Source organism: Onychomys torridus, chromosome 11, assembly GCF_903995425.1.
Source record: "Onychomys torridus chromosome 11, mOncTor1.1, whole genome shotgun sequence".
Classification (NCBI taxonomy): domain Eukaryota; kingdom Metazoa; phylum Chordata; class Mammalia; order Rodentia; family Cricetidae; genus Onychomys; species Onychomys torridus.
In genome coordinates this window covers 87,591,846-87,607,191 of record NC_050453.1, presented here as the reverse complement: position 1 = coordinate 87,607,191, position 15,346 = coordinate 87,591,846, and the positions used below count along the sequence as shown (strand labels likewise).

The 15,346-nt window shown below is 39.6% G+C and overlaps 1 protein-coding gene across 1 annotated transcript in view; it reads left to right on the top strand.

The window, feature by feature from the left end:
* Phlpp1 (PH domain and leucine rich repeat protein phosphatase 1) overlaps positions 1 to 15,346 on the top strand; it is a 208,505-nt gene that overhangs the window by 180,692 nt on the left and 12,467 nt on the right. Inside the window, exons 13-14 of the mRNA XM_036203005.1 lie at positions 1,126 to 1,256; positions 8,803 to 8,907. Coding sequence (XP_036058898.1) covers positions 1,126 to 1,256; positions 8,803 to 8,907 — 236 coding nt within the window. The remainder of the gene's footprint in view (positions 1 to 1,125; positions 1,257 to 8,802; positions 8,908 to 15,346) is intronic.

The window sequence follows — 15,346 nt, the reverse complement described above, 5'->3', positions numbered from 1 at the left end:
GGGCCCCTAGAAGTTGAGATTGCTTCTAACTCAAGCTGACAAGCATTCCTCTGGTGATTTTCAGAATCCAAGGTGTTTGTAGTCACGTGTAAGTCAGGAGGTACAGGATGTCAGAAAAGGGTTGTCTGCCCAGCTGCTTCCTGTCCTGGCCAGTTCTTCCTTCCATATATTCTCACATATAAGAGAAAACATACAGCATTTGCCTTTTTGATCTGGGCTACTTCCCTTAGGATAACTTTTTCTAGCTCTATTCATTTACCTAAAATTTCATAATCCCCTTTTTCTTAACAGCTGAATAATTTTCTATTGTGTAAATACACCACATTTTCATTATTGTTCATCAGTTGATGGATATCTAGGCTATTTCCAATTTCTGGCTATTATATGGCAGAAACAAACATGGATGAGCAGGTGTCTCTATAGTAGGATGTAGAGTCCTTTGGGTGTATGTCCAAGAGTGGTATACCTGATCTTGAGGTAGATCTATATTCCCAGTGTCCTGAGGAACTATCACTGATTTATAGTGGCTGTACAAGTTTGCATTCCCAGCAATGAGTAAATGTTCTTTTTTCCCCATATCCTTACTTCATGAGCTGTCATTTCTTCTGCCTTGGCCATTCTGACTGGTGTAAGATCACAAATTAGATTTGGTTTGCATTTCCCTGAGGGCTAAGAATGTCAAACATTGAATTCTTTCTTCGCCATTTGTGTTTCATCTTTTGAAAACTCTGTTTAGTCCTATACCCCACTTTCAAATTGGGTTATTTGTTTTCTTTATGTCCAGGTTTGTTTTTGTTCTAAAGTTCTGTGTCTTCCTCTTCTTCTGTTTTGCATTGAGAAGGCCCTTGGGGTTCATGTTAATCTTGGAATTATAACCCTGAAGGCCCAAGCATGCACAGATAGATATAAGCCATGAGAAAAGGGCCAATTCTTAACGTTTGTTTGTTTTTTTTTTTTCAATTAATGCTTTGTTTTAAATGCAGAACTAGACTTTAATGGAAAAGATTAATGGTGGAGTCAAAGAAAGTGAAAAGAATTTATGTAGCCAAGTCCTTAAATGGGTGTGGCAGAGTGGCAGGCAACAGCCTTTTCAGATCATCTTTCTTGTTTCCATTGTTCCTTCAGTGTGTAGACCTGAGCTGTAATGAGCTAAGCGAAATCACATTACCAGAAAACCTACCGCCTAAATTGCAAGAGCTAGACTTGACTGGAAACCCTCGTCTTGCCCTGGATCACAAAAGCCTGGAGCTGCTGAAGTAAGTATTTACAAAGCACTGTGGCCCCCAAGTGTTCACTAGCAGTGGGACTTACAACTTGATAGACACTTAAAACAGGGGGAGTCTTTTGAGTTAGTACCACATAAACAGCTGGGTGGAACATAAAAGAAAGGTATTATCCAAGATGGGAGCGGAAATCCCAGTGTTCCTGGTAACATTATTGTAATGCCCAATGCAAATGTCATCAAAAGATTTTGAAAGAGGTAGGTGATGTAAAGGAAGTTGTTAAAAACTAAATCTAGATTCTTTTGTTTTGTTTTGTTTTTGTTTGTTTTTTTTTCAAGACAGAGTTTCTCTGTGTAGCTTTGCGCCTTTCCTGGAACTTGCTTTGGAGACCAGTCTGACCTCGAGATCCACCTGCCTCTGTCTCCTGAGTGCTGGGATTAAAGGTGTGCACCACCACCGCCCAGCCTAGATTCTTTAAAGAAAAGAAAAACTGAGAATGTGGAATAGTTGCAGTTAGATCCTGCTAAAGTTTTCTTCCTTTTAGAGAGGTAATGGTTGATGTTGATAAAGTGTAACCAGTTGAAGTTTAAGGTAGCATCAGTAGAAAAGATGCCACTGTGTGAATATTCATTACAGAACTCCAAAATATAGTTAATATGGTTAAATTGTGTTTCACAAATACTTTACAGCCATTAACACCCTGATATCGACCTTTGGTAGTAATCAGATGGGTCTCTGTAGTATTAAACAAAAAGAAAACTTACCAAGAAATTTGTACACACATCATCCCATGTTTTGCAAATTAAATGTGTGTGCACTGTGCATGTGAGTACCTGTACACACCTAAAACACCCCCAAAGGATAGGTAACAAATTAAGGCATAGGATTATGTGAGTGGTCTCAGCTTTCTCTGTTATACTTCTAAGTCCTGACTTTTATAAATAGCATTCTTAAACAGTGGCCCAGCATAGTCACTGTTTCTGCCATATATTCTTATATACTGCTCATGATTTTGTTTGAAGTTATCGGCCATATTTTAGGGAACAACTGAAAAGATAAGAATTTGGGGAATGGACCATGAGTAATCTTTTTGGGCGGCACAAATTGAAGCTTAAAGACCAGTTTTAACTTCCTAGTCAAAACCCATCTGGTCTAAGTAATGCTTACTTGCTGGCCTTTTAAATACTTACTAGGAAAATTGATATATGTCTCACTGAAGAATGCTGCTTAAACAAAGAGCCCCAGGGAAACCGTGGGATCTGCTCTCCCCCAGCCCTCAGACTTCAGTCCCCTCACATCCTGTAAGCTGAAAAGAGTGGCTGGCTGGCATTATCCCTGAGACATTGAGAGCTAAGAGTGCCATGAAATGTCAATGTATATTTCCATCTTCATGAGTATTTATGATATGAAAGCTTTATTTTAAATAATTTGATCAATGCTAGGTATGATGACTCACACCTGTAATCTGGCATTTAGGAGACTGAGGCAGAAGTCTTGAGTTTAAGGTCAACAGAGGCTACACAGTGATTTGAAGGCCTGCCTGAGCTACAGAGCGAGAGATCCTGTTTCCAAGAGATACAAAACAATTGTATCAAGATTTCTCCTTACATGGACTAGGTATTTAGAGAAAAATTGTACCAAATAAATTCCAGGTGGCTTAATGAGTTAAATATATAGAATATAATGATTTTATTGTATTTGCAAGCTATAAATTATTTTTTATGGCAGAAAGAGTTGAGAAAAATCTCAATAAAAGAAATCAGTATACATAGACTAGTTCATACACACACACACACACACACACGAGAGAGAGAGAGAGAGAGAGAGAGAGAGAGAGAAATATTACACGTTTTTATCAATTCCCACAGCTACTAAAAGTAAATCTAAAAGACAGATGACAATTTGGAAGAAATACTGGAAAAACTAATTTTAAGCATTGATATTGTTAGCAGAAATTACTCTTATAAGCCAGTAAGAAACACTCTCATTTTGGGCTGAAGAGATAGCTTAGTGGTCATCAGTGTTGTTCTTGCAGAGGACTCCAGCTCCAGGGGATCCAGTGACCTCTTATGGCCTACGCAGATACCTGCACATACTGCATGTGCACATACACAGAATTAAAAATAAAATAAATCCTTTTTTTAATAGTTCTCATTTAAACAGAAAATGAGCCAACAGCATTAATATTTTTTTAAAAAGCACATACATACACAAAAAGATGTTCAAGCTTATTAGTATATCAAGAAAAAAATGAATATTCAAACATTTCAGATTGGCTCTGTGATAGTACCTGGCCTTCCTTAGTACAATTTTCTTTAAAAGTGGTTGACCCATTCTGTGAGTCTTTAAAATACTCGCTTATGCCAGGGCTCTGAATAATATAACTTGGTTTTATTTTCTTTTTTACTCTCAGCTTCCAACCTCTCCCCCTGCTTCCTCTCAGACACACTCCTACGTCCCAATCCCTGAAAGTTTGTGGGGTTTAAATGACCTGTCCACTTATAAACTCCTTGGTGTGGGGCCATTCACTAGTATGTGGTCAGCCTACAACACCTTCAAAGAAAACTGACCATTTCTCCCAGAAGTCATCAACTGTTCAAAGAGTCTCAGTTCAAATGAGATAATTATCATGTATTTCTAGTTATATTTGGAATGAATATAAAATAACTTGAAAATACTCATGACATAATTAGAAACATTTGCTAAACTACCATAAGTGATAGGTACATGATAGATAGATAGATAGATAGATAGATAGATAGATAGAAGGAATATGATAAGTATATGACAGATATATAGACAGGTAGATGGATCATAGACCCCACAGTTACATTTGCATAAATAAAATCTGTTAAAGTCTCTGCAGTAAGCATATGTTACCAAAGTGACTGACCTCCTGTGGTGAAGGTGTTGTGCTCTCAGAGTTAAAAAATAATTAGTAAGGATGAATCATAATCCTGAAAATGTTACCTTCTGGCTAGTATCACAGAGACTGTGTCTTAATAACTGGACTGTTTCCACACATTACTGTGGTTAGAGATTGGCAGATTTATTCTATAGGAGCTAAAGTGAGTACATGTGGGAACTCTTCTGTGGCCCTAGCTTTTGGGCTCATCCCCATTCCAGATTGCAAGATGTTGGAGAGTTCACACTGCTATCTTTTCAGGAGGCTATTGAGTCTGGTTAGGCTAGAATGGTGAGTGCTTCATTACAAAGGATTGTTGGACAAGGTGGAGACAGTGATTTTTTTTTCCCTTGTAATGATTGGAAAATGGAATTATTTCTGTGAAAAATTCTTTGGCCTATAAAGATTATCAGTGTCTTTGGAAATAGACCATCAGCTGTCCTGAGAATCAGGAAGGTGGCACAGGTATATGACAGATGGGGAACATGACAGCATATTTCAGAGAGAAAATTTAGTGCGAGCGTCTATGGAGAGCACATAGCAGTGCGTTCACTTTGTATTGCCTGTTGGGGAAGTTTGTGTCCCACAAGCTGCTCCCATGTAACCACACAGAGCCTTATTATTAATTATAAATGCTCAGCCAGTAGCTCAGGCTTGTTACTATCTAACTCTTGCATTTAAATTAACCATATTTCTTATCTATGCTTTGCCAAGTGGCTTGGTACCTTTTCTCAGTATGGCATCTTGCTTCTCTCTCCATGTCTGCTTGGGACTTCTGACTCTGCCCTTCTTCCTCCCAGGATCTGCAGTTTCGCTCTCCCTCCTAATCTTACTCTGTCCAGCTGTTGGCCAGTCAGCTTCCTTATTAAACCAATCACAGTGACATATATTCACATTGTAAAGGAATATTGCACATTTCCCCCTTTTTGTTTGATTATATAACAAAACAGTTATTAAGTAAGAAAGACAGTTACAATATCCAGTCTATTTGTATTTGGCCAATTTAGAGAAAATATATTATTTGTCTTGTGAGTCTAAAATTTTATACCTAATTTACCTTTTATAATAACAAGTCTTCAACTCCATCAAAGACCCCAGCAGGGTGAGCTGTTACCTAATGACAGGGACATCTTGCTGCCAGAACAGTCACCCTAGGTCTTTCTGCAGTGTTTGGCCTACAAGCCTAGTATATCTGACAGACATTTCTGAGAAGCAGGGAATTTTGAAGGACTGTCCTTCCTTGTCTTGGCAAAGTTTTTCAGTTGCCTTTTTGTGTCCTGCTAGTCCAGGACAATTGAGGCAAGGGCAGTTTCTTTGCCCAAATGGCTAGCTTTTGCCATAAAGAAAATAAATTCCATATGAAGTTTCTTCGATGCCCATCGTCTTCTCCGAAGTAGATTGGTGCTGGCAGGAGCAGTCGTGTCTCATTGTCATGAAAAGTCTAAGGTATTAAACATATTAAATGCCATATTCTGTAGGTCTTTGAAGTGTTTGAAGACTATCTATCTATCTATCTATCTATCTATCTATCTAAATCTATCTGTTTAGGACCTTGAAACATACCTAACATGACACTAAGTTTAACTATTATAGATAACTATTAATCTGTATTTCTTAATTATATATTATTTTTTAAATGAGCTACATAAATATAATAACCCAAACAAGAGTAGAACATACATATAGTATAACAAGATTAACTTTAAATTTGTATCAATAAACCAAAATCCATACCAGTGTAAAATATTTTGAAGTTAATAGTTGGTTTTTGGATTAAGTAGAGTCAATAATCTGCCTTTTTATCTCATCATTTCTATATCATATCCCCCTTTTTTCCTTTAGAAAGAGATCTTTGAATTTAACTCTTTTGTTTAGTGCTTTTTTAAAATTTTTTATTTTTTTATTTTTTTTGAGCTGAGGATCGAACCCAGAGCCTTGCACTTGCTAGGCAACCGCTCTACCACTGAGCTAAATCCCCAACCCGCTTTTTTTTTTTTTTTAAACTAAGCAATAACAATTTGTAACCATCCCCCTTCAATGATAATAAATCTCAGGGGCATGGGTTTTGGCCTCATGTTGGACACCAGTTATTAAGATCAATCCACGTGAGTCTATTTAATGGGTACTTTGGGATTTATTAAGATATAAATTGAAGAAATACACTCACAAATACAGAACCGAGCAAATAGCTGAAGTCATCCTCTGTTCTGTCTGGGAGTGAATGCACCTGTCTATCCGGTGTCTGATCACGCCAAGAAGAACATGAGCCTTCTCCCTCTCCTTTTAAGAGGTCACGTTTGAAGGCAAGAAGTGCCGCCTCTTTTGAGCCGTATAGCCCAAGGTTGTGGGCGGAGCAAATACCATTACAGCCATCCATAACCCATCTTTTGGGAATGGACTACGTCCTATTGTCTGTTGGCACTGGTACATCTTTGGGGGAACCTTGAAAAAACTGGGATAATAATGAAGTTCTGACTGAAGTAGTCCATGAGATTGGACCATCTCAGCCAGCAGCCCTGAAAGTTGTTTTGGATGCAGAATTTTGAGGGGACTTTAACAAAGGCATTTTGAAATGCTGAATAACCTGGGCCATCTGTTTTTATTGGTATTTGGTCCCCTTGTTCTGAAAATACATAAATTTTTAAAGGTAACAAATGTGTATTATTACCAAGTATAGACTGTGTATTGTACACTAGTCAGCCAAAGATGCTTTTTTTTGTTTTATGTTTAAGCAGGTTAAATACATATCATGTGTCTTGTAGTTCTTCTAGGTTTGTTTCTTTATGTTTGTAGCCAGGATTTTGAGGGGGTCTTCCCCATTCAAACCTGATCATCTTTAACTTTGAACGAATCTGCAGGCTTTCATTTCCTGTGGAACTAAAAGCATAACCTGTCCCCCAAAGTAACTTATCTTTTGACTTCCATTTTGAAGTCAAGACATTTTTAAAACATATAGGTTGGTTTAATCCTGCTTAACAGCCTACTATGAAATTAAGAATTAATTTTATATTAATACCAGGTATGTTTTCCCAGTAAGAAAGTGAATAGCTAGTAATTGAGAGTATACTCTTACGTGTTTCAGGGGAGGATGTGCACACCTGGACATGTGCCCAGATGACCTGCTCTGTGTGTGTGTGTGTGTGTGTGTGTCTGTGTGTGTGTGTGTCTGTGTGTGTGTGTCTGTGTGTGTGTAGTAGGTATGCACACACCTGAACATGCACTCAGGTGACCTCTGCCATTCTCTTGAGACAGGGTCTCTTATTGAACCTGTAACTAGGCTGGTGGCCAGCAAGCCCCAGCAATCTTCCTGTCTCTACCCCCTTTCTAACCCAGCACAGGGGTTACAGGTGCTCAGAGCCATACCTGACCTTTTATATGAGTGCTGGGATCCAAACTCGGGTCCTCATCCCTAAACAAAAACCCCTTTACCCACGGAGCCACCTCTCCCTTTAACCAAACTTGTTAATTCCAGAGACATTTCAGTCATGTATTTCTACAACCAAAGTGAACACTAGTTAAATTTTAGCTGGTTCTTAGGAAGAGTATTCTGATAGTTAAAATTCTTGGGGTCTTAACAGAAAGAGGTAAGCTTTAGGTTGTCAGGAAAAGATGCATGTTTACTATCTCTTGTTTAATGTGAAAAGAGGCCAGTGGTAATTCACAGTGAGCAGGCTTCATTTGGCCACATAGCATGCATTCATTCTTAGGGCTGGGACTTCCTGCCCAGAGCATTAGGTGCTGTCTGTAGGCTGCTTTAGAAACAGGGAGTGTTTAGTCCTCTTTATGTCATGCCTCTTGTTTCAGTCCCACTAACCCTTTAATAGCTGAGAGAGAACTAAATCTCACATCTTAGAACATGTAGTGAACTAGTAACTTATTAATGTAATTCTACACGTCTTTTGTATGGTATTAGTATTAATGTAGATGGTTTATGCATGTAAAAAAGAAACTGGAAGATCTAGGGTGGGTCAAGTCCTCAATAATGTTTGTTGGCTATTTGAATGGATGATGTGGACAGAAATTGGGTTTGGGGATGAACACTGCAGAATTCTCTAGCCATCACCTAACTGGTATTTGTTCTTTTCAAATATGGATTTTCATGGTGTAAGAATTATAACTTAACTTGATACAAGTTTTGTTTCCTTTTAGGTTTAGTTTTAAGTACATAAGTGTTCATGTTCATGTGTGTGTAGGTATACATGGAAGCCAGAGATCAATCTCATTCCTCAAGAGCCATCAACTGTATTTCTTGAGACAGAGTCTGGGGCTCACCATTAGGCTAGGATGACTGACCAGGCACTCTGTCTCTGCCACCTCAGTGCTGGGATTACAACTGTTTTCACAGATGCTAGAGGTCAGAGTCAGTTCTCGAGCTTGCACAGTGCTTAGGCATGCCAAGACTGAGGGGAAAGCAGACATGTAGCGTACATACAGTCTGCCAATCTCTGATTGAAAACTGGCGTGGGCTCCCCATGCCACGGCTGTGCCCCTGTTCTCATTGTCAACATAAAGACCTGAGGAGCGGGTTCCTGATGCCAGTAAATACTTCATTAACTACTAGTAGATGCAGCGGAGGTGGGAAGGGGAGAATGCTTAGCAGTCTTCATCCCTCAGGGAAAGGTGACAGTTCACGCTCCTTTGCTCCCAATGACTGCCGCACTTGTCTCTCCTTAGTAACATCCGCTGCTTCAGGATTGACCAGCCTTCAGCAGGAGATGCGTCTGGAGCTCCAGCAGTGTGGAGCCATGGCTCCACCGAAGCGTCGGGAGTGAGAAACAAGTACGTTGAGTGGACTCTGAACCCCAGGTGCCTTCTCTGACTAGTGGATAGAAGGACCTGGTGACACACACCCTTTTCTCCTGTGGAGTTTCTTAGTGCATGTTTCTCCAGAGTGAGGCTCACTCCTCAATGTTTAAACACCAGGCTGAGTACCTGCTTGGTATCACATACTCTCCTTTTGTGAGAGACGTGGCTAGGGTAAGATGGAACCGACACATATATCTGTGGAAGGCTCCAGCATTTGGAAAAGGCCTAAGTATTGAAATGTGTCTCTGCTCCTTTGAAAGCCTTTATCTTTCTGGGAAGCCTGTTTACCAAGAGAGAAGTAGCTAATTGTCTCCATTCAAGATCACTTACACTGCTGACTCGAACATGCCTGCCATCTCCACTAGCTTGGCAGCCTTGGTTCTCAATTTCCCCATTGTTTCATCCGCTTCTCTTGCTACCATAGTATTTCATTGGAATTTCTTTTTCTAAATGATTTCACCAATCAGCCCTCTCTCCACTCCAAATTCCTGAGAATGCAGTCAGGGTGATCACACATTGTATGAGGAAGAAAGGATGCTTTGGGAAGCAAAGAATCCTACAAGCTAGAGTAGTCATCATTTCTTTGGCTAAGGTATAAGAACATGGATGAGAACAGTGAATGAATGGAAAGTAGAAAACAATCCAGTAATAAGCTCATTAAATCCTGAGTGTACTTAGAACCAGTCAGATAAAACAACATTCCCATCCAGGCCTGTAATCCCCAAACTCAGAAGGTGGAGGCAGGGGAATTGAAAAAACCAACACACACACACCCTCACCCCCACCTCACCACCACCTTAGACATACACGCACACACCCTCACACCCACCTCACTACCACCCTAGACCCACTTAATCAGAAAGTTTTAAAATATCCCAGGTGATTCTAAAGTGTCCACAACTGAGAACCACAAACTTTCTGATGCTCTTCATGAGAGCAAAAGTGGGTTATACTACCATGCCAAGTCCTTTTCTGGGCATAGGAAAGGTACAGATCCTCCCTTGTTACCTCTAGGGAGACTTGGCTTTCTGCTGCTATGGAAGAACACCTGAGCAGCCTCCCTTCTGCCTGGGCTCTGGCTCTTCTCATTTAGTACTATCACTGTGTTAACAGATTGACATATTCTTCAGGATACAAATGCCTCTGTGGAAGTAGTTACATATTAAGCTAAAGATTTCAGGATGAGGTTGCTTTCTGATTCCAGGACAAATTATCTACTTATGTATATAGGGTAAGCAAGGAATAATTAGATCTGGTTTTCCTGAATTTTTTTTTAACTTAGGGTTGGGAAAGTGTGTAAATGGCAAATGTACCAGCCTGTGAGCTGTCTTAGAGTGAACATCCGTACAGGCTGCCAGCTGGATCAAGAAACAAGGCAAACAGCAACTCCCAACCCCAGCACACACCATCCTCACTTTATTTCCCAACTTTTGGCTCTTTAATGTTGCCAGGAATAATCACATGTGTTTGGGGGCATTGTTTTGGGGCTTTTTCTTTCTTTTTTTTAGCTATTTTGTGTGTATTCCTGTATCATTGAACTGGTCATTTCACCAAGGAGCTGGCTGTTTGTTACCTGAAAGGCAGGAGAAATCTCAGCAGATCTCCATTCTCTCTCCTAGTCCCTGGGTAGGGTCGCATTCTTCTCTTGTTGGCTCAGGTGCTCGGGGAAACCAAGCAGGGGCTGCACTTGGGTGATTTGGGCCCTCCTTAGACCAGAAAACATGGGAAGCTTCGTTAGAAAAGAAATCTGAGTGACCACCTGTACTTAAAAATAACTACACGACTCTACCCAATGGAGGAAAATGGAATTTTAAGATGATTATAAAATTGAACTTCGTTTCAGAGTTTCAAGCCTTATATGAAAATCTTTGATCAGCTTTTAGTTCGTTTTGTACAGGGAGAGAGAGATAGGGTTCGTTTCACTCCTCAGCATTTGGATGTTTTCCTGACATAATTTGTTGAAGATGACCATTTTTTTCTCCAGTTGATGCTCTCAGCATCTTGGGGCCTGCACAGGTTCAAGCCAGATGGGGCACTGGCACTGAGAGGGGGAAGTGGACACAGACTCTCACCCTTAGCCAGGAAGCTATCTGCAGTCGATACCCACTTGCCAAGGAAAAGTTAGTTTTCTCCAAGTGGGTCTCATTGGGTGTATTAGCCACACTTCACAGTAGACCCCATGACCAGGAGTGATTGGTTAATACAAAATAAACGCAGTGGTATTTTTGTTCAGGGGGTTATTTCTGGGTCTGCTATTCTGTTCCTTTGGTTTGTGTGTCCATTTTTGGTCAAAGACCTTGCTGTTTATTCTACAATAGTTAGTTGGGTTCTATAACTTGAAACCCAGAATGGTTCATTTGTTCAGGATTGCACTAACTGTCGTGAGTGTTCAAGTTCTGTAAAGAATGCCTGGAATGTTGATGGGGATACATGAAACTATAAATTCCTTTTTGTACGAGAGCCGTTTCAGAAAACTGATTTTGCAATCTCTGAGTGTGAGCAGTCTTTCCATCTTGTAGTGTTTATCACTCTTCAATGTCTTAAAATTTTGATTGTAGAGTTTTTTCACTTTCTTTGATAAATATATTCCTATGTTTTATTGTCTGTTTGCTTCTTTATATTTTTGTCTTCTAAAGTTATTATGAGCTAGTTTCATTTTTTTTCTCAGCATCTCAGGAATCTTCTTGGTATATAGGACAGCTACTGATTTTGTATGCTGATTTTTGTGTCTTACCTTGCTAACCTTTGTGGTTCTGGGAGTTTCCTTGTGGGGCACATAGGGTTATATTGTCTAGAAGTAGAGGGTAGTTTGACACCTTCCTCCCTTCCTTCTTCTTGTTTATATTCCTTCTGTTTGTCTTGTCTTACTGTTGTAACTAGATTTGAAGCCCCATATTGTATTTCAGAGGAGAGAATGGACAACCTTATCTCATTCCTGACTTTACAGAAACTACTTTGAGTTTTTAAGGTATTTTTATAGACACTGTTTTCAGTTTGCTTTCTGTTGCTGTGATAAAACACCACGGCTGAAAACAGCTTGCGGCAGAGAAGGTTTGTTACAGTTTATAATCCATCATGATGGTAAGTCAGAGCAGGAACCCGAAGTAGGAACTAAAGCAGAGGCCATGAACTCTCCTTACTGCCTTGTTCTCTGTGGCTTACTTAGCCTGTTTTCTTACATAACCCAGGACCTCCTGTCCAGGAGCACCACCCACCGTGGACAAGAACCTCCCACATCAGTCATTAACCAAGAAAATGTCCCACAGACTTGCTTGCAGGCCAGATGGAAGAATTTCTCAGTTGGGGTTCCTTTTTTCTAGATGACCCAAGTTGGTGTCAAGTTGACAAAAATAATAATAATAATAATAATAATAATAATAATAATAATAATAATAAATAACCCTGTATGCAATTAAGAGAATTCTTTTAATTCTAGTTTGCTCCCCCCCCTTTTTTTCTTTCTTTCCCTTTTTTAGGTCTATTTTATGTTCATGAATGTCTTGCCTGCATGTTTGTTTGTGAGGCACATTCATGATTGTGTATGTGGAGGTCAGAAGAGGCTAGCAGAGCCCCCTGGAAGCACAGTTAGGAATGACTATGAGTCACCATGTGAGTGTGGGGAATTGAACTCAGGTCCTGTGCAAGAACGGACAGCAAGTGCTCCCCGCTGCTGAACTCTCTTTCCAGCATGTCTTCTTTATTTTTGAGAATGTCATACATGTATAAAATGAAGTATGATCATGACTACTCTCCATTTTCCCTTCTAACTCCCCACATATCTCTCATAATATTTCCCAACTTCATATCTATTGTTATTTGTTTTTATTCATAAGCTATTAAATCTAGTTAATGCCATCTGTATGGGGGAGCACTCACTGGAGCATGGGAACCTGTTCATGCCACACCTTCAAAAAGGAGTGACCCTCCCTCCCCAATAATCACCCACTGCCAGGAGCTCCTCAATAGGGGTGGGGCTTGAGACAATTGACCCTATTTGTGGCAGCAAAAGTGCTGGCACAAGATCAAACCAATTGGGTGTGGGTGAGTGGGTGGTATTTTTATTTTTGAATAGGTGGAAATCATGTTTTCTCAAAAGCTTTGGCTATATATGAGAAAGATTATCATATTTTTTCCATTTTAAGTCTGATACAGTGAATCTCATTGATTGTTTTCATTTTTTATTATTTATTATACTGTTTAAAATAACAATAATCTCACTGTATAGTTCTAGCTGGCCTGGCCCTCTCTGTGTAGATCAGATTGGTCTTGAACTCACAGGGATCTATTTACCCTTATCTCCCAGGTGCTAGGATTAAAGGGGTGTGTCACCACACCCTGCTCAAAGGTTTGTGTGTATCTGTGTGTGGTGGCTATGTGCACGTGGGTGTAGATGCCAAGTCCAGAATCATCAGATTCAGCCTGGACCTGGAGTTAGAAGGGATTCTGAGCCACCAGTTGTAGTTGGTGGCTAGTCAGCTCCAGCCGTCTCCAAAAGCAGTTTGTATTCTTAACTCTCCAGCTTCGATTATTTTTAAAATGTTAGCTTGGCCCTGTATGTTATGAAAAATTCCACATGGTTATGATATATTAATACTTTTTGTTTGGTGTGGAATTCAGTTTGCTGGTAAGTTGTTGAGGATGTCTGTGTTCCTCAGTAAACATTGATCTACATTTCCTCATGTCATTGCTTATTCTTGATGCTGCAGTGGTGTTGGCCTCGTAGAAAGAGCTGGAGAGTTTTTGAAGTTTGTATAGAATGGAATTTAGGTCCTACTCAAATGTTTGGAGGAATTCCAGGCATTGGATTTGGAATTTTCTTGAGTTTTAACCAAACATCTCATTTCTTTATAGCATGTGAGGTTTTTTTTTTTCTTTAGCATCTCCTCTTAAATGAACTTACTAATTTATACGTTCCAAAGAATTTGTCTATTTTATCTCATTTTCAAGTGTTTCTCTGTCATTTGTGTTTCCTCTTTTGAGAACTCTCATTTTTTATTATTTTTGTTTTCTTGATGTCCAGTTCTTTTAGTTCCTTATATATTTAAATATTAACTCTCTATTGGATGTGTAATTGGTAAAGATCTTTTCCCATTCTCTAGCCTGCCAATTTATTTGAATGATGTCCTTTTGCTGTATAGAAGCTTTTGTCTTTTTTGAGATCGTGTTTGGTAATTAATTGTTTTTACAGCCTGGGCGATCAGGGCTGTGTTCAAGAAGTCTTTTCCTCTGCCAATGAGTTCAAGACTATTCTCCACTTTCTCTTCTACCAGATTCAGGGTATCTAACATTATGTTGAGGTCCTTGATCCATTTGGAGTTGAATCTTGTGTAGGGTGATAAATATGGATCTATTTTCATTCTTCTACATGCAGACATCCAGTTGGACCAACACCACTTGTTGAAGATGCTGTCTGTTCTCTAGTGTGTATTTTTGGCTTGTTTAAAAACAAACAAACAAACCAACCTCTGATACCCACAGGTTCGTGAACTTTCGTCTGGGTCTTCAGCTAATTCCGTTGATCAATGTGTGTGTTTTTATGCCACTATCATGCTAGTTTTGTTACTATCGTTGTGTAGTGCAGCTTGAAATCTGGGATAGTGGTTCCTTTATTATTCAAGATTGTTTTAGCTAGCCTAGGATTTTTGTGTTTCAATATGTAGCTGAAAATTGTTTGTTTGTTTTTTTATTTCTGGGGAGAATTGTGTTGGAAATTTGATAGGGGTTTTGTTGAATCTGTAGCCTGTCTTTGGAAGGATGGCCATTTTCAAAATATTAATCCTACCCATCCATGAGCATAGGAGATTTTTCTATCTCCTGAGTTGTTCTTCAGATTCTTTCTTCAAGGTCTTAAAGTTTTTATTACACAAGTCTCTTGCTTGGTTAGAATTGTACACACGCACACACACGCACACACGCACGCACACACGCACGCACACACACGCGCACACACACACGCACACACACGCGCACGCACGCGCACACACGCACACACACGCGCACACGCACGCACACGCACGCACACACACACACACACACGCACACACACACACGCACGCGCACACACACACGCGCACACACACGCACACACATTGAAGCTACTGTGAAAGGTATTGCTTCCCTGATTTCTTTCTCATTCTGCTTGTCATTTGTGTATAGAAAGGCTGATTTCTGTGTGTTAATTTTGTATCCTGCTACATTTTTGAAAGCGTTTCTCATCTGTAGAAGTTTCCTGATGGATTTTTAAGCATTTTTATATATAAAACTATATCATCTGCAAATAAAAATAATTTGACTTTCTCTAAATTTTTTACTTCCAGTTTTATTTCATTTTGAGTTTTCTTTAGTGAGTCTATTTCTACTTTCATGTCTTGAAATGTTTTCATTATTTCATGCCACTGTGTGTTTCCACTGT